This window comes from Calonectris borealis, chromosome 8, assembly GCF_964195595.1.
Source record: "Calonectris borealis chromosome 8, bCalBor7.hap1.2, whole genome shotgun sequence".
In the NCBI taxonomy this organism is placed as follows: domain Eukaryota; kingdom Metazoa; phylum Chordata; class Aves; order Procellariiformes; family Procellariidae; genus Calonectris; species Calonectris borealis.
The window spans coordinates 32,018,294-32,037,530 of record NC_134319.1 but is presented as its reverse complement, the minus strand read 5'-3'; the positions used below and the strand labels follow the sequence as shown (position 1 = coordinate 32,037,530).

General features: G+C 52.2%; 1 protein-coding gene across 1 annotated transcript; it reads right to left on the bottom strand.

Annotated features, from left to right (window-relative positions):
• Nucleotides 1-1,663: 1,663 nt before the first annotated feature.
• Nucleotides 1,664-18,975, bottom strand: LOC142085220 (ADAMTS-like protein 2). Its single transcript, XM_075157010.1, has 18 exons — nucleotides 18,946-18,975; nucleotides 16,782-16,924; nucleotides 14,483-14,558; nucleotides 13,871-13,973; nucleotides 12,759-12,925; nucleotides 11,899-12,022; nucleotides 10,572-10,652; nucleotides 9,956-10,131; nucleotides 9,244-9,670; nucleotides 8,190-8,610; nucleotides 7,287-7,393; nucleotides 6,971-7,097; nucleotides 6,407-6,620; nucleotides 5,623-5,778; nucleotides 5,061-5,231; nucleotides 3,143-3,319; nucleotides 2,329-2,473; nucleotides 1,664-2,205 (listed from the first exon to the last, which is right to left on the bottom strand). Exons 1-18 carry the CDS (start codon nucleotides 18,973-18,975, stop codon nucleotides 2,087-2,089), a joined length of 2,964 nt encoding a protein of 987 aa, XP_075013111.1. The 3' UTR covers nucleotides 1,664-2,086.
• Between the last annotated feature and the right edge of the window lie 262 nt (nucleotides 18,976-19,237).

Here is a 19,237-nt window from a genome sequence, read left to right as displayed (position 1 = left end):
CTTCCTCCATAAATCAAATTAGGTGAAAAATTACTAAAAGGACATCTCCATCATTCACGGGCACTTCCATAGCAACCGGTGCAGGACCGCTCGGCTGAGCGCTTCCCATTCACGGCAGGGAGGAGGGACCCGGACAGCAACGATCCCGCAGCCATGCGGATGCTGTTGGAGGCAATGGCAGGAAACGCTTGCCATGCCTTTGCAATATAGGCTACAACTGCTCAGCAACGTGAGTGGTTTTTTGGTTTTTTTCACCACCGCAATTTAGAAATCATCCTGCTCCTCACAGGATTTGGACTTAACCTCCCCGTTCACGCACAGAAAAAGTAGGTCTCAGCGTGGAGGTGCTCGCCACGTGAGCCGCGGATGTCTACGTTATCAGGCAAAAGGCTAATTTACGCTTTGGACCTGCTCATGCCTTGGCACCTCTGCTCAAACTACCCAAAGAAAAGGAGCCAGATGAACACCACGTGTGGCGACGGTCCTTGTAACCAAACACCTTGCCCCAGCCCACGTTTTACAGTCTTTTGAGCACACATTGTGCACCATCTCCCCCACCTCTGGCCCAGAAAGACATTGCGTTTCCATTATCCTGAGACTCGGTCTAGCTGCATCTCTTTTAGAGAGTCTCCTTCCATTCTCCAAATAGTGATAGCAGGTCTTTGAACGCCCTCGCACATTAAGGGCAGGCAGGCAGGCAGATGAAAGTTAGCAGCAGCGAAGCGCTCTGGATCCCACCGGCCGATAGTCCGTAGCTCCTGCGGCTTCCCATCCAGCCAGTGCTCCTCCCTGAAAATACAGTCTGTAACGGGAAAAAAATCTTGGCTAACTCAGTAAATCCCATCCTTTCCCACTAGAGCATCTGCTCAGCTAGGACTCCGTCCTGCTGGGACCTACGAGAAGTTAATATATCCCGGCGTGACCTGCGGGCTGCTGCCCGATGGCCCTGCGATGCTGTCCCCTCGAAGGGCGCAGGGCCAGCGTGCGGGCACAGCGGCTCCTGGCATCCAATTCTACCTCTTGGCACACAGCAAGGCTTCCCACCCCAACGGTGCCGGGCCACGACCTCCGGAGGGTGGGAATAACACAGGGGGCTTTTGCTTCTGTGGTGAAAGGAAGGCGACCACATCATCTTCATCACATGCAAATTAAGCGTGACCTGTCGCCTGCTAACGAGGTGCCAAGGCTGGCAAGGCAGTTCCAGAGTAGCTGGATGGCCAAGATGAGGGTTATCCTCACGGCCAACGCAACACCCTGGGCCTGGCACGGCCACAGAGAAACGGGTGAGTCTGAAAGGGCTGGAAACGTGGGAGATGCAACTGTGGGTTTTAAGGTTTTGGGGATAGCGGAGGAACAGGACAGGGTAGGGGCAGGGATCCCAGATTTTTTCCACTTCAGGTTCCTCCTGTTATTATTCTGTCTTTGTTGCTCAGCTAAGGGTCCAAATACAATGTCAGAAATAAATGAGGACTTTGAAATACAAAACAGGAGTGGTTTCTGTCCTTTGGCAGGCAACACAAAATGGGGTTTATCCGGTGCTGCCTGGAAGCTGTACTGGCGCAAGGATTTTTCCTCCCCACCCTACTCCTGCTTTCCTTCCTCTTGTGTCCCTCTTCTTCCCTTGCCTCTGGCCTAGGTACATGCATCCCAAAACCACAGTTTTACAGTTTAGCTCTTTATTGTGACACAGAATTTTTCAGTGTGTTTTGGAAATTGCCCTTGTAGTTAGAAGAATCTGCAGGACAGACCAGAGAGACGGCTGCTGTTGTCTGCGCCCTGCTGCGGGCTGGCCTCCGCGCCCCACCGCCTCCAACTAGAGCTCTTCAGAGATGATGACAGCAGGGACGGGCTTTCCCAACTCACTTCTCAGTAGCTTTCTAGGAACTGATGGTTTGTCTTGTGTAAAGTCCTCTTGGTGGAGAGGGAACGGTGATGACTAAGTCCTAGGAATCCTTCCTCACTGAGCAGGCTGGTCTACAGGGACTGGCTCCACAGCCAAACCAAGTGGGGTGGCTTCAAGTGGTAAAGTCTGGCTCGAGGGGGATCTTGCCCCTGAACTTGGAAGGGAAGTACGGCCTGAGAGCAGTCAGGGTGACTTGAGCCGACACGACCGGCAGCAAGCCTTCCTGTAGTACCAGTGAGAGCACAGCTTCACCTTCAGCACCAGCACGCAGTTGGCCGTCGCTTTGTCTTCACAGTCTTCTTCTGGGGAGCAGAAGCATCCACAGAAGGGGTTAAAAAGGAGCTAGATGTGCTTCCTCAGCAGAGAGCTGGACAGAGGAAAGGGCTCCCAAGGGCTCCTCTCCCTCCCTGCCCTGCCAGACTTACCTGGTGCCTCTGTGGGGCACGGCTGGAGTTGGCAGGTCTGCCTGGCTTCTGGTTTGGAAGTGGGGTCACAGCCCTGAGCCAGCGCTTCCCCCTGGTAACACTTCACCTCACGCAGTCGCACACCAGCACCACACGTCTTGCTGCACTGTCGGGATCGAGAGAGAGGAAAGGGATCGTGAGAGGCATTTTTTTATTTTTCTGTAGTTTCCAAGTTCTTTCTTCCAGTGAGGCCTCCCGGTCCCTGCTTTGGAGACCGTTCTTGAGGAGGTTTGGGTGAAATCCCACACTGATCTCAAAGTTATGCTCCCCTTTTGTTGCTGGAGGAGAGCCTCCCTGAGCCAGGGTTGGGGCAGAGCAAGGGAGTGTGTTTTCATCTCTTTAATGCAACTCAGAATTGCTTTTGGTTTGAGTGTTGATGCTGTGGTAGAAGATGGAGAAAATGGCTGCTGCAAGCCAGGCGCAGCTTCCCCCCTCCTCCCGTTCCCTGAACGCTCACCAGTTAAAATCAAGGGAAAGAAGGGAAAGACAGAACATTGTCTCCTGGCAGAGGAGGAGACATGGCTGTATGGCCTGCAGTGCAGTCCATGCTCTTGCTTGAGGCAATAATCCACATGTTCTAAGGTTTTCCCCAGCTCCCATGTGCCAGTCCCTCCGCCTGCTGCCTGGTCTGCAGAAGAGCAGAGCTCACGGTCCCATCCAGACCTAACAGAGCCCTCGGCAGAACAGACTGCTAGAAATCCTCAGTGCAGGTCATGCTCCACCAACCAGGGTTATGAGGTCTCCTCTCCCTCTTCCCCACCACCCTGAGCCCTACCTGAGACCAGGAGGTAGTGAACCACGTTGAACATGGCCTCTTGAAACAGGCAGCTTGCTCCTCAGGTTTCTGAGAGGTCTCACAGCGCTTCTCGGGGTACTCCCTGTACACACCGTTCTCCAGGCCCGCGCACAAGACAACCCGGGTCTTCATCCCTCGCCCACAGCTGGCATCACACTGGGAAAGAGAACACAACAGCCAGGTAACAAATGATGCTCGTCAGCTGTAGAGCTTCAATTAAGATGGCATCCTGCTCAGAAGCAAGGTGCTTAATGCGTGTGCTAACACCAGTCTAACAGAGGTACTGCTGCCCAGATCAGGGAGCAATGGGTGTCTGCAAAGGAGCTGAATTTCTTAGGGAGCGAGGACAGGAGCTGGTAACTAGCGTTTAACCAGCACTGGGGATGCCGAATTCACCTTGGCTGGCCTTGAGAGCAGCTACCACAGGGACCTGGAGCAGCCAAGGTAAGACTGTAAGAGGCTGTTTCTGTCTTATTTTATGTCTATCTATGTTTTCAAAAACCGTGTAGCCTATTCATGTAGCAACCTACATCTTGGAGTACTGACAAGCTTTGCGTGGGCCCAAGGGGCCCAAAGTGGTGCACTGCAGGTGCTTTGCACGGACGAGTACTGCTGAGCCCAAAGCTGTGCGGGCTTAGCTGGGAGCTCTCAGTCTCTCAGGACACCACCAAGAGAAGCAGCAGGAGGCAGGATCTGATTCTAGCTCAGCTCTGCTCCCTGATGCCCATGGAGGCAGTTGCCAGTTTGAGATTTTACTGCTTTGTGCCCTTCTTCACCACGGCAGGGCCAGCACAGCTGGCTTGCGTCCGCCCTTAGTCATCCTGCAAACTGCGAACCGATCAGCCGAGAGAACACAGAAAAGGCAAAGAAGCTGGCACACGCAAAGGTGGGGAGCTCAGCTGGTCTTTCAGAGTTCAGGTGGACACAGCTGAAAAACTGCACTGTGGCACTGTGTGTGACCCACACCGTAGGCCAGAGCAGGACAGGGTTACGGTACTGCCATAGCTCCCTAGGTTTAACCAGTTTGTGCTCGTTACCAGTGCTGGAGGGAGATCCAGCTGAATGTAGTCAACAGCTATAAAAGGTAGCAAAATGAGAACAGAGATTTAGCTACGGCTAGAAGGAGAGGGCTTGGCTGCTTCTCTGGTTTCCTAGAAATATTCTTCCTTAGTGCTTTGTGAATCCCTATTTTGCTCAAGACTTTAAAGACAAAACCCAAACCCCACAACTGACTCAATGTTTTCCTTCTGGGTTCTCTGGGCCTTGGACCAGCTTGTAGCAGTAAGCCCAGAGCCCCTAGGCCTCGAGCAACAGAGGGGGAGTAAGCAGACTGGCAGAGACCGAGTGCTTGGTAGAACGGGGCACCTGGACCACATTCACTGGACTACAAGTCCTGAGGCAAGTACAGAGTCATGGCCTGGATGTGACTTCCAGGGCAGGGATCTGGGCTGTGGTTCAGGCTTACCTCTGGCTATTATTTATCAGAGATGAAGTTGGTTTTGTTGGGGCTTTCTCTTTAGTAGTGGGACCAAAATCTTGGGGGGCTGAGTGGAGTTCTGGACAAAGAGCTCTGCTGAGGTGTCTGCAACTGCCAGCTGGGAGCCAGAGGTGGGAGAGGACGGTTTCATTAGGACACTGCTGCCCTCCAATGGAGGTCTCTGGGAAGGCAGCAAATGCCACAAACTTTGGGGTGGCCTTTAGGGTATGGTGGGGAACAAGCTGGGGTATTTATTGCTCCTTCCCTCTCTCTGGAAGGAGCTAGGATGAGGGTACAGCTCCTCGGTTGGAGGTTGCACCATATAACCTTGCTCTGCCAAGGGAGCCAGGCTCCCACCATCTCCTGTGGGATATGGGGTGGGAAGAAGGGCTGAGGACACGGTGGTGGGCTTGGCTTTACCTGGTCCCACTCCTGCTCCACCCAGTGTGCAGGGCAGTTCTTGTCTCCACAGGGATGGACGGCCAGGGGCTTGGTGGCTGGGTCACACTGCGAGTCGGAGATCACTTTGCCCTCCAGGTTGCGACATGCGATGAAGCGGCTCATGCGTCCCTCACCACACGAACCTGAGCACTTGGAGGAATAAAGGGCATTTAGACACATCAGAAAGCAGGAAGGTGGAGGGGTCAGGGTCGGTGGTGCCAGGAGGCCTGAGTCCAGAGCCTAGCCCTGCCACTGGGACTGTGGCACTGGATCCCAAGGGTCTTTAGAGGTACATCTAGTCAGGGGCTTCCATTCTCCAGGTGTCGTGAGCTTCCCAGATTATCGAATGGCGCTCACCTCACAGCCGATGAAAATTTACAGCGCGGAGAGGCAAAAATACAGATTATTCTAGTTTCTTTAGCTTAACCTCTGCCAGAAGAAAGCCGAAAGAGAGCAGCAGTATGACTGCCTACCTGCTCCCTCCCATCAGCCCTGCACCCCTGGCGTCGGGTTCAAGGAGAAGCAGACCCTCCGGACTCACCGGGCCCCAATCCGAAGCGGTCCAGCGGCGGTCGCAGGGTGGGCCTGTGCACGCCTTCTCGCTGCTGGGTTTCCGGGACTCGTCGCAGAGGGGTGCTTCCACCGAGCAGCGCACCTCCCGCTTCATCGTGCCCTGCGTGCCACACCGGGCCGAGCACTGCAATGGCCATACAGAGTCAGCCCCGCGGCTCAGAAGCAGAGAACAAGGGGGATGAGCAAAGGCGAGGGAGGCAGCTATGCCTTCTCCCGTCTTCCTCCTGCTGCACTAGGGGAGAGGGCAAGGGACAGAAAAAGGTGACTCCGTCTCTATCTCTGCTGCTTAATTACTTTGGGTCCTAGAGCTCCAACACTCCAAGATGCTGAGGCCTGGACTGCTATTCAAAGTCACTGGGCAGCTCCACTGTCCCAGTCCCAAGCAGGCTGTGGGAAGTCAATCATCAAAGGGATTTTGACTGGGTTTTAGCTCCTCTATGTCTCCATGCTGTTTCCCCATCTGCCCTTAGTTAAATCCTTGGAAAGAGGGAGGCAAAGCCTCTTGCTGACAGGGCTTTCACTTGGTCAACATCCTGCTTGAGAAGTGACGGTAGAAAAAATGTTTTGCAATGGCCTTTGTTCGCTGGGCAGTGCCAGAACAGGGGAGCGGTGGGTAAAGGCAGTCCTTGCTTCCCCAGGATGCAGTCGGCCAGGGGCTTCCTCAGCACCCAACACATGCCAGCCACCTTCCTCCAGGCCCCAGCCCAGCCCCGGCTGCTTACCTCTGGGAGCAAAGCTCCCCTGCTCCCTACCTCGGACCACTCGGAGAGCTCCCACTGGGGCCCACAGGCCTTGTTCTTGCAGGCTTTCCTCTCCATGGGTCTGGCCAGCCCAGCTGACTCACAGAGGTCATCATAAACGGAGCTGTCAAAGCCTGGAGCCAGCATCTTCCAGCAGCGCACAGTGCGGTACTGATAGCCCTCACCACAGGTTCTGGAGCATTCGCTCCACCGGCTGGTCTCCCACCTCCACGAGCAGTGCCCAGGAGAGAAAGCACAAAGGAAAACCCAGGTAAGGGGGACAAGGGACACGGGGTGGCTGGGGAGTGCCCGCACGCCTGGGACTCCCTCACCCAGTAGCTGCTGCTACGAATCTGCTCATCACATATATGTCTGTGTCGGTCTTGAAAGCCAGCTTTGCCTTTAGCAGGCAACTTAGGCAGCAAAATCTGTCATTCTTTTTGCTTACAAGGCGATACAAGGGCTTAGCTGTTGAAGCGTATCTTCCAGCCCAGAAATGGCTGTATACTTAGAGCAGAAAATGATCCTTACAAAGATACGTTGTCCCCACGGACAGCTGATGTCACTTCCACTCACCTAGGCTGGCAATCTCTCCCTGTGCAAAATTCATGAGTAGGTTCTGGTCGGGTTAGGGCATCACAGTATGTTTCATCCACTTCCACTCCGTCGTACCGGACACACATCGCATAGGAGGTGCTGATACCTGCTGGGCAATCAAGACCCTCTCTTGGTCAGGCTCCATCAGATCCAAAAGCCTCCTCCCACCATGATTAAATTACTGGAGTGCTCCCTGCATCTCAAACTCTACCTGCCATTTTAAAAAATACCGGTATTCTCTCTATCAACAGCCAAACAGGACCTCACATGATCAGTCACCTGAAGCCAAACCTACCTGAAGTGCACGTGGAGCTGCAGGGGGCATAAGCTGAGACTTTCCACCGATACATGTCAGCCAAGCTAATGTCGTCATGGCCCACAGAGCCCACATCAAACTCATTGCTGTGGAAAAAGGAGGTGGCGTGAGCTAAAGATGAAAAATGGCTGCAAACATAAAATTTTGTGAATTTCCTCCTCACTGTCTTTGAAGATGGGAAGAAACCCAGTGTTTCCACTCTCCATCTCCCCCACCTTGGGCAAGATGGACCACTGATGAGTAAAGCCTTGATCCACCTCCCGAATTCAGCTAGCACGGCTGTGAAAAGCCATGGATCAACATCCATGGAGGCACCATTCATAGTGAGATTTGTCTATAATGGTTTTTCGAACATGCGGGTGCCCTCAGCCTCAGTTCACGCTATCACCTCGAGAGGTATGACGCTAGGTTGGAAAGGGGAGCTCAAGCAAGGTCCCTCTTATTATATAATGTGGTGGGAGAGTTCACACACGGCCTGTCAGAAATGTTTAAAAGTTGGCCCTCGTTTTCCTGCCAAATGTTTATTGAAGTTACAGAGGCATGCGTGCCCAGAAGAATGGGACAGAAGGGGCATGATGTGCTGGTAAATGTGTGCTGGTAAATCACTTTACTGTTGGCCCCCCAGGTTCTTCAGAACCCATTTAAATGGATCCCTTGGAGGCAGGGGTGGGAGCGAAATACATTCTGGGAGCCCTGTGTCAGGCTAGTTGTGCCAATCAGTCTTTGGAGGACACACCATTGGTCAAGCATCTACAGCAGCTGCATGGATAGACATTGGAGAATGGGGACATCGAGGACAGCAGTGAGACTACCAGAGGATTGACTTGACCCTCCCTCCCCAGCTAACCATGCTCCTGTTTTGCCCAGGAAATCAAGTGCCACCTTTCAGTGCCAGGGGCTTGCAGAGGCTCTGCCTGGCTGATGTCCGCGGTTGGGGTGGCACCTAGCAGAGGGCTCTCCAGAGATGCCATCATGCTGTAGTTGGCTGCTTCCCCCTGACTCCCAGCAAATGCCTCCACCTTCAAGTCCTCCAGTGAGTTCTTACGGGCCGGCGCTTTGTGGAGGCCCTGTGGCCACCGGGCAGCCGTCTCGGTCCATAGTCCTGCTGTGGAGTTCCTCGGGGCCAGCCTGGCTGCCAGGTGCTGCAGCTCCCTACAGAAGGCAGTGTTGTGCGGGTCTCGGTGACACAGTCGCCTGAAGAGACGAAGCCTGGAGGATGCTATGCGGCTGTTCTCCGAGAGCTCGGATCTCCTCACGCTGTAGGGTACAGCTGTGCTGATGGAAATCTGATTGAACCTGAGAGCTGGAGGAAAAATACAGGGATGCTTTAATTATCTTGGATGGCTTATACTTCAGCATGTGGTACCTAAAAAGGCAAAAAACATTGAGTATTTGGCTTCAAAATCGTAAATTGCCACCAGGGTGCACCAACAGGCCTTAATTGCCCTGACCAACCTCACACACACTCTGCCCATTGCTCAGGAGCTCCATTTAAGCTCACGCCTGGGCCTTCGGACCTGGCCTGAGCCTTCAGACCTGCCCTGAGCAATGCTGCAGGCGTACTTTGTCCCCGAATTGTTGTTTGGCTGTCCCAGATTGACCTCAGATTTGACTTGTCACCTTGCTTTCACCTGATCACTGGACAGTTGCTAGGACCTGTTGCTGTCACTGCCCTGCTGGCCATCTCAGATGCCATGGGACTGCCCTGCCTGAGAGGGCACTGCTTGATCTGTATCGTGGCCACCCTCTCCCAGCTCCCCTTCCCTTACGGAGCTTCTGGCCCTTGCTCTTCCCTGAGAGTCTCTACCCTGCTATTAATCATCTCTCCCTCCTGTCTGCCCTGATGGTAAAGCCACCTTAGATTCCAAGACGACCAATATGGGATGTCCGCTTTCAAAGAATAAAATGGGAAAGAAGGAAAAACAAAGCAACCAACCCAACTCTGTTTCTCCACCAATTGCTGCTGCTTCCTCCTCCTCTTCCTCTCCTGCTGTGTTTGCATGGTAGACCTGTCTTATCTGGAAGTCATATTTCTCCTTCTCTTCACCTTGTTCCCAGCCCCAGTCCCGCGTCTGACTGGTGGAGTTGGTCTGGATGAAGTGCGGGTGACCAAAGCCTAAATCTTCATGCCCTTCTCTTAGAGGAAGCTGTTCACTGGTGTCATCTGGTGACAGGGAGAGCCATGTGGCATTGAAGTCCTGGGCAGCTCTGGAGTTGGCTGGAATGGGATGGTTCTGGCTGGTCTCTGGTCGGTGACGATAGAGAGGTCTGTCTACAGCAGGGGTTGCAGTTCGGAGAGGTGGTGTCCGTGGTACAGTGTAGTCATAAGTTATGTGTGGCATTTTCCCATTAAAGTTATAGTACTGGAGGAAACAGGGAAAGAAAACAAAGCCACTTTTATTTTAAGGACATGTATTTCCCAGAGACCTCTTCTAGCCACATCCATTTTGTGATGGATGTTAAGAGAAGATAGTATCCTCATAAATGCAAAAGGAACCCCCCCCCCCCCAAGAAAGTATCTGGCTTCCTCAGCCACCTACACACTCAGGTTTGGCTTGGGAACCAGGTTAATATTCCCGTTGTCTGAGGGAGGCTCACAATTTTGGGACCGGCAAGACAGGAAAGCCTAAAACTAGCTCCTCACATACCATGGCGTTAAGAGACTGGTTAGTGGGCCCGTGAGCTATGATATACTCCAGCCCATCTGAGTTCAGGCTCGAGGGCCGCCGGTACTTGAAGATCGTGCCAGCTACCCTGAAGTTCTGGGGGTTGTCAATGGCGGAGTTGCCGTTGAAGAAGAAATGCCCGGATTCATCTGCGAGTGCTTCAAAGAGAGAGAAAAGGGACAAATGTGATACTCCGTGCAGAACACCGGGGCTGCACTGGCACTGAGGAGAGCAAACAGCTCACGACCGAGAAAAGCCCAACAGAAAAAGAACCGCAGGCCCTCCAGCATTCATCTTCCGCATCAGGTCAGATCAGCGGTGTTCAATGCCTGCTGCTTTCATTTCCCTCTCCAACAAGAGCACAAATGTCTTCACAACAGGGTCTGCCCACAGCGAGCTTGGTTTCCAAATGTCCCTCCTGCTGCTGGAGATGTGGTAGCCTTGGTTTATGGAGAGATGAAGTGCCCCTGTGCTCTTCAGAGGAGGAAATGCTCAGAGATAGCTCTCTCACGGCACAGACGGGAGTGCACAGAGCCCTCCTCCCACCTCACAGGCAGCTGAACAGGGACCTCCATGTCCATCCGGCTCCTCTGCTTACCTAGGATGTTTTCCGTTTTCCTGCGCTCAATGATGAGGATGTCCGTGGCACCGGCAGGGATGTTGGTGATGAACACGTAACCTGAGGAACGGAGCAGAGCGTGAGGAAACCCCAAGGACAGAATAAAAAGGTCTAGGTAGGAAAAGTAGCTCGTGGGGTAAGCGTGAATGTAGGAGGGCAGCACTGCCCTTCAGGGGCAGGACGCTAAGGACGTAAATGCACGTTGCACCGGTCTGTGAGCTCTAATCCCAGGTCCCCTCTGAAGTCCCGTTACAGGTCATCATTACAGGTCTCTAAAGCTCAGTCTGAGCACTGCTGGGTTTGGAGTCAGGAAGGAACTGCACAAGTATAACCCTGGCTTTACGTGTGTGAACGAATGTGCTCTCACACTCTTTCTGGCAAGAGCACAGAAAAAGCTTACTAGTGATCAGCTGATGCTGAACAGAGGATGGAAAAGACCATAGGTGCCCTCAGCTCCTGACTCAACAGAATTTGTCTCAAGAGTATCACAAAAATTGACCTTTAAAGAGAGAAGAAATAAGAAGGCTCTTAAATTACGTGGTTTGGCAGCTTGCCTTTCCTCTAGAAATGCAGGTCTTGACCATTCTGTAAGATTTTATAAGGACTGGAATGGGAGGCCAAAACTGTGTCTGTACTGCTAGAGGGGTTAGCACCATTACCCCTGCTCTGGAAAGGGGCCTGAGTGCTTTTCTAGTCTGTAGAGAGCGAGGCAGACTAGTGAAACAACAACGTGATGTTCCAAAGCATCCTCAGACCACAGTTAATTAATTACTAATGAGCATACCACAGTCGATTCCTTCTGTGGGTGGAGGAATGGGCCATGAGGTTGCAAGGGATGAATCTCAGCCCAGTTTCAGAGGGATGTCCCTCAGCTGTGCCAGCCATAGGACTGGGGAAAGCAGGAGAATAAATGCAGGCTGGAACAAACGCTGTGACCCTCATCATAGGAGCTTAAGTTTCAAATGAACACATAGCACAAATAAAAGAAGATTCATTGATCTCTTCATGTTATCTGAGGTGGGCAAGATGCCAAAATCAATGGGAACAAATAGATCCCCAGCTGCTTCCTATTGTAAAGAGGTGAAGGGAAACCTTACCAGCCTAATATACAGCACATCAAACCAATTTCCTCTGATGATTAAGTGAAAAGGACAAAATACAGGCATTTAAGCAGGGGTGGCACTCTTCAGCTCTTTCCACCAAGCAGCTGGGAAACTCCTACTCGCATTCAAGCCAGTCACCCTTCATGCCAGCTGGTGGTAAGAAGTAGCAGGTGAAGTCTCCGGACTGTGGTAGCAGGGAGTACCTATCTGTGAGATTGCCTTTCGGAAGCTGCCCGAGACACGGTGGCAAGTGCTGCCGTCCCCTCCACACACCCTGCATCTGTCCATCGTCCGGGGTGAGTACAGGCTCCCATCGCACCCAACTGGCTGCAAAGAATAAAACAAGAGAGGGTTTCCTGGGGCCAGCTTATCTCCACAGGTCAGGGTCTTTTCAAGGAAATGCTACCATGCTCTTTTGGTGAGGTTCTGGGGGGACTGTAGGTTAGTTTGGAGTGGAGTAATGAATGAATCCAACAGCCACAGAAATTCATGTGTGTAACTGGTGACCATCTACGTTGTGCCCCTGAACCTGGGGCAAGGGCTTGTGCGTGTAGGTGAATGGAGTAAGACTTGGGTAAGCTGTTTTGGTTCCTTCTGCCTCTGTATTTAGGCCAATCCTTCTCACTGAAATAATGACATACATCACCACCCTCCAGGAGATGCTGCATCAACTGCAGGCCTTTCTGAGGTTGTAAGGCACCTCTCTGTAACACTATATACAACCACCCCTCATCCTTGCCCTATGAGGTGAAAAATCAAATGGAAGATTTTTTTTTTTTTTTTTTAAATTCTATGACTGTGTAAACAAACCTGCAATTCTAGTCTTCTCTGTGCTGGGAAGAAAGTGCTGTCACTCAGTGGGAACATGTGGATGTATATAATTCCTTTTGTGTGAACCTCTCTGCTCTCCTCTAGCCCATAGGCGTTCAAGAGTGAATGTCATTACTCCACGCCAGGCCTCAGTTTCAATTCCCTGCTGGGACCCCTGGCCTTGCGATGACCAGGAGGTCCAGCCATGCACTTACACTCCCGATTTCTGTACTGCTTCCTCCCAGAGCCTCACCTCACACTTCCCATTGATGCAGACCCCTTGATAGGTCCTGTCCTTGCAGGAGGTACCATCCTGTGCCCGGGCCATCAGCTGCCTCTCTCCACTCTGGGTGGTGCATTGGAGGTCGCACGGCTTGTTGGAGATACTGGTGTAGTCATCTGAAGGGACAGAGGCAGAAAGTCACCAGGCAGATCAAGGTGCTCAGAGACGGGCAGCGAAGAAGGGGACTTTCCTCTTATCCATACTGATGGTTTGATGACACCTTGGCTGTTCTTGCTGCTTGAGATGAGACCCCAAGGCTACAGGTTTTGTAGTAGTAAAGGGGTCATGGTATGAGGCTGCAGCTGGGGACCACGCCTAGCAGAAATGCTTCTTGCTGACAAACCCTCTTCCTTGCCATACCCTCTCCCCTTTGCAGTGCCATCCCCTGTGCCAGATATGGGAATCTGTATCAGCAGATCCCAGCCCACACATAAATACACAAGAGCAAGCAAGACCTGTAAGAGAGGTACCGACTGTGCGGGGCTGTGGCCAGCTACACCCCATCCAGCTGAGTAACTGAAGCTAGAGATGCAGATGTTCTATGTCCCCTTGGCAGCTAATGGAAAGAGAAAAACAAGTGGGTCCAGAAAGAGGGTAATATCTCAGGTGAGCTGAAGCTGGGCCTCAAGGGCCACCTGGCAACCCACGTGAAGCAATTTGTCTCGCCTGTGCAGGAAACTGATGGGCATCCTGCTCAGAACAACCCACCACCAACCCAGTGGGAAGCATGCTGGGTGACAGAGGCAGCCAAAATGGTAGAAGGCACAAAGAGCGTGAACACCCACTCTGCCAAGATGACTGCTGGTTAGCCAAGACAACTCAGAGAAGCCTGTGTCCTGTCTGCCCACCAGTGCTTGCTGATGTAGGATCCAAAACGGGAGCAATGTGGTGAGAGAGGAGGCCTGGCTGGGTAGAGCGGTTCTGTGAAGAGACAGGGAACGATTTCTCCAAAGCAGGGAGCATAGGGAAGCACTTCCAGACCAGCCAGGAGCATCCATCCCTTGTCCCCTGGGACCTTCCCCTTCTCCTGTGTCTGAGAAGGTCCTGTGGGTGATCTTTTGCATGAAGCTATGAAAACTCACCTGGATAGAGAGGCATCCAGTGGTAGTAGCGCTTCCCAAAGGCTTTGGCATTGAAACTGGAGCACTGCTGCTGTTTGAAGCTTGCTGTGTTGGCTGGGCAGGGCTACGGAGGGAATAAATGTCATCAAAAGCTCCCTATGTCACAGCCATGGTTGTGACAGCTGCTTGTCCCTGCTGCATCCTTGGAGGATGAAAATGCTCTGTCCACCCTGGAAGGAACCAGTGATGGACTCTGAGGTGCCGTAATACAGGCAGAAAGGCCAGGCCTCCATCGCCCAGGGCCCCTCAGACAGCTGTATTTAACAGTCCTGCAAAAATTACTTACAGCGAAGGGAAAAGCATATCGGAAAAACGTTGTCCCTCCCCCCACCCCACAACAAATATGGTTTTATATCCTTTTCCCCCACCTCTCAGTCCCAGAGAGTAGAGCCCATCTCCCACGTCTTCAAAGGCACACTGTCAACCACTCCAGGAGTGGATCGTAGCCCTTGTCTGCACTCCTCTGATGGACCAGTTGCACCTTGAGTGCCGGTGCTCTTGCTGCTCCGAACGTGACCCCCTGAGGCCCATATCCCCCAGGGAGGACCAGTGAGTACTAGAAGTGGTTCTCACCTGCTGCTGGCACAGTTGGTAGTGCTTGGCTTGACCAACACACATGGTGCTGTTTGTTCCCTGGGGCATTTGGAGCCTGCAAAGCAGAGAGAAAATGAGCTGGAGGTCTGTGAAGTACTAAGGTATTGAGGATGACAGAGAAGTCAGGCCTGACTTAATGGGGAGAAGCAAGGCAGGCGTTTTACCCGAGCAAAGCTTTCTGGATCTAGACGAGCCAACATCTCCTCTGAAACACATTTTCAGTGCTTTTAGGTGGACTGTGATTTTAGACTACTCCTGTTTTGGGGCAGGTTGAGCAGACAGGGAGCAAATGCAGTGTCATCACCACTGTGTCCCTTCACCTCTGAGCTCCAAAAGGGTTGATGTGACAAAAGAACAATAGACCTTGATGATCCATCGCTCCCATGGAAGTGCCCAGGATTTGCAGTGACCAGGGGAGTTGATTTCAGGATTCACTGTGCAGTAGGCAGAGAGATGGCACCTCTCATGGGGACTGGCCACCTTAAAAGATTAGCAGGAAAGGCTCGGTGCAGATGATGGACCAAAACCACAGCAATTTCCCAACACGATGCTTTAGCTCTGGCCAGCAGGAGTTATCCAGGGGATACTGGAGTCCTTGACTGATGCAAAGGCAAAAAAATTCTTGAAAGCTGGGAAGATGTAGGGAGAATGGCTGAGACCACTGATTAAGGCAATGTGGTCTGTGTAAACAACAGCAGCAGACAATGCCTTAACAGTGTTGGGAACTTAGGATGCACTGCGTAATGAAGAACCCCGTAGGCATATTCAAGCTGGACTGGCTAGAGGTACTGCAGAGCAATGTTTTGCACCATGTAGGCAAAGCCTAAATTTGCACCAAAGGGCTTGAAAACTGCCATTCCTTTCAGCTGAAGCAGAGGCTGCCAGCAGACTCAGGCAGAAATCGTTTCGTGGGCATACTTGGCTCACACTTAAGCCATTCTCCTTAAAGCAGCAGAAACCTTTTGGCTGGGTTTTATGTTGGGCTTTTTTTTTTTTTTAAATTCAGACTTGAACCCTGGAGTGAAAACACCACAGCAAAGGCCTCCCCTCCCCAGCTGTGGAGTCAACGACAGAGCAGATGCCAAATGGAGAGAAAAATCCCTCTTCTGGCAGCAGGCAAAGGGCAGAAGGGCTGCTCAGGCTCTGTGGGGGTGTGGGACAGCCCCAGGCTCCCTCCCGCCCTCTGTTTCCCACTGCTCTGCCATGATGGCCACGGTGTGCTGGGGAGGAGGAGCAGCGGCAGAAATATTGGCAGCCCAGTTAAGCAGGGAGGCCACGTTCAGACGGAAGGTACTGCAGCACATCTGGACCCTCGCCGTGCTGCCAACCAGCCCACATAAAAGAAGTTTTCTGCTGCAGGAAGGAGAGCAGTTGGGGGCCCTCGTCTGAGCTTCCTCCACTCAGGAGTGCATTCACGCAGAAGGGAAAGGGGTGGAATGGGAAGCCTCACGGGCTTGCTGTGCTGCAGGATGCCGGCTCTCATTAACATCTCATTAACAGCCTGGAGCAGCAGGTTAGTGAGGTGCCCGAGGAGGAGGAGGAGAGCTTGGTGGCAAGGTGACCCGGAGGGGACAGCAGGAGTTCAGGCAGCTGAAGTTCCCCAGCTCTCCCCACTCCCACAAACCCTGTCCGACCAATACCAGGACTGTAGCAGCTGCAGGGGACAAATGTGGCTGTAGGGGACAAATGGAGATGCTGTCAGATAAATGACAGTGGGAAAAAGACTCGCAAGCTCTGCAGGGAATAAAGAGGGGAAATTGCTGAGACATGGCTGAGCTGGCTGCTGCCAGGAGTAAATCAAGTCCCCAGAAGGTGTCTGGGAATATGTTAGTATGTTAAGTTTCTTAGCACAGGAACTGGCTACAAATCAGGGTTAGATTCGTCAGAGCAGCCATGGTAAGCGAGGGTTTGTGAAAGAAAAGGGAGCTAGTCTTCTCCAGCACACAACCCTGTCATCTTCAAGTCTCTCGCAGACCCCAAAAGTGAACCAACCCCTTGCTCCCCATCGGATGAGCCAGGCTGAGTGAGCGACATGTTTAGGGGGCCTGTCGCCTGCCCCGCTGCAGCGTGCTTCTCCCTCGTCTGCCCTCCCCACCACTGCCTGCTCACCACCTACCCCACAGGCAACAGCCGCCTTCCCTTCCGAGAGGCTGCAGAAGGGAGAAGGGGCAACCGCGCAAACTCGGGAGGTTTGGCCCAAAAATGCAGGTTGAGGTCACCCCGTTTCCCCTCTGGTGCTTGAGGCCTGGCCAAGGGCGCAGGGTGGGACAAGACTCACCTCTGTCGCAAGCAGTGCCTCTCCCGGGACATCACGCCTCCTCCGCAGGACCGGGAGCAGGTGGACCAGGAGCTCCACTCTCCCCACCACTTGGTGACTTCTTCATCCCAGGGGCCAGCTTCATCTGCTGCCTCACTACTGTCCTGACAGAAACAGAGCATGGTTAGCTGGAGAACCTGGCTCCTCACCACCCCAGGCAGAGAAGGGCCTTCTGAAGGCAGCTGCCCCAGGGAGCACGTCACCTGGATGCCTTCTAAATGGGCAGCACTGGGACAGCTGTGGCAGGATCAGGCCCTTGTGGGGTCACACCAGGCTCACACATTTCAAAATTCAAATTTCCCTCCAAGACTGAGGTACGCACGGGAAGGAGGATGCCTCCAAGATCTCCTGACATGATGTAAAGAAGGGCTGTCGAGCTGGACATGTGTGACAGTAACGCCAGCTGCAGCCTGACCCCACAGCATCGCTCCCAGCCCGGGTCAGACAGAACCGCAGATCACAGCTTGCGCTGCCCGCCTGGGTCTGACGCGTGGTCAGGAGAGAAGAGGAAGAGGAAGAGCTGCGGTGCTTGGCCGTGCGGAGGCCTGCCCGCAGGGAAGCTGGGGATACGCATCTGTCACCTGCTGGAGCTGCATTTCAACGAACAAACTTCTCTTAGTGACTAAATGAGCTCAGATGGAAGTTTCTCACCCTCCAACCTCCACAAAGGTCATTTCAAGAGTGCTTCAGAACCAGAGTCTCCTGCAATTGCTGTTGTCCCCTCTCCCCATGCACCCCACTCCGCTCCGAGGAGGACTGCTCCCTCTCCCAGCATGCCTTGCTGGGGCTGAGCCTTTAAATTTGGCAAACCTGAGCTCTTTCGGTCCCAGTGTGGTCATTCCAGCAGGCTGCTGCTGACTGTGCCTCCACAATCCCCAGCAGGTAAGGGATTCTGTGTTTTAGCTGGTTTTTTAACTTGCAATATTTTCCTGTTTAGTGTCTGATGGCCTAAAAGCTCCCAGGGACTTGGGCAAACTAGCCTGTGCAGGAACCGATTTGCTGTTTACTGAAATACAGCTGTGAGCAGCGTTAAATGCAGCAATGAGTTTAACACGGGACAGTGACTGGAAGGGATTAATCCAGCTGAAAATGCTGAGAGTGTTTCAGCATTAGTAGAAGAAAATGTATAATTTGCGTGTGTGTGAAGTCTGCCATGCCAAAGTAGGGGCTCAGGGAAGTGGTATCAGTGCTACAATTAGCAAAACATGCTGGTTTGTGGCAGAGGCTGATAGTCCTGCTGCAAAGAACCGGTCTGCAAAGCGTAATTGATGGCTGAGAAAGAAAACTCAGCAGGGTTTGCTCATCACTAAATGTGCTCTGTTCACTATTTTGGTTGACTGTCTTTTGGCTTTATGCTCTTTCATGGTATAATAAAGCCAAAGCATTCTTTATTTTGTAGCGTAATTCCTGCCTGAGAACTTGTCATTTTTATAGCGTCTGCCAACAGAACATCCTCTGGGCAGAGGAGATGCAGCTGGTTTTATGCAAATGTTTTTAAGTTGTAACTTAGCGTCATTGAAATGTATAGTGCCTCTTCTTGGTGATAGCCAGAGCGTGTTGAAAGTAACCTATTCTGCTGCAAAAAAGCACCATGTTTCCTGATGCTTTATTCTCTAGTGATTACAATAGTTTATTTCGAAAACAACACAACAAAACTCTTTGCTGTACTTAGATGTTCTGGCTGGAGTTGCCTTGCCTGACAGGGACCAAATGCTGTGGCCAGCAGCTGAGTTGCTCAAGAGAAAAATGAGATTTAAAAGAAACAGACAAGTTTTCAAAAATACCTTTTTCTCTTCTTCCAAATGATCATTTCTACCTATTTCCTATGAGAATTTTTGTCTGACTGTATATTATCAAACTGTAAATGGAAATGCTGACTATGTAGCTTCCACATTTACAAAGGAAAGAAACCAAAGGTCTCTTATTGTAAGGTATTTTCAGCTAAAATCTTTCCCTGACCCCTTCTATGCTTCTCTGTGATAAGCACCTCAAGGCCTGTGGGGGAAGAGCTCTGCACAACTGTCGGGAAGGAGAATGCCAATGATTTATTTGGTGTCCGTCCGGAGAGCTCAGCGCAATACAGATCCTCCCATAGCTGGGGTAATAATCAAAGCTGGTGTCTTACCACTTCACTGAGTAGTTCCACAAGGCGCATGGACTGCCTGGAGGGAAGGCATGTGGACCAAAAGCTGCAGTATTTACATAGCTTTTCCCCAGGCAGCAATAAAAATCTGTGTAGCTGTAACCTGCACGATAGTCCTGCTGCAGAGGTCTTACAATCCAAATAGGTGAGACGGGGCAGAAGGGAAACGGGCGAAGGGAAGTGAAGTAGCCTGTTGTACTGACCTACCCCTGGATATGAAAAAGACTTTGTGTATTTGGAGTGGTGGAAAGCTGCAGGCTCCTCTTCAGGGTTA

Excerpts from the sequence above, each read along its gene's own strand:
- LOC142085220 (XM_075157010.1), bottom strand. The coding sequence starts at position 18,975 with ATGCGCCTTGTGGAACTACTCAGTGAAGTG. Across the intron at positions 10,132-10,571 it reads GAAAACGGAAAACATCCTAG|CACTCGCAGATGAATCCGGG; the intron begins GTAAGCAGAGGA and ends CTCTCTTTGAAG. Across the intron at positions 2,206-2,328 it reads GTGCCCCACAGAGGCACCAG|AAGAAGACTGTGAAGACAAA; the intron begins GTAAGTCTGGCA and ends TCTGCTCCCCAG.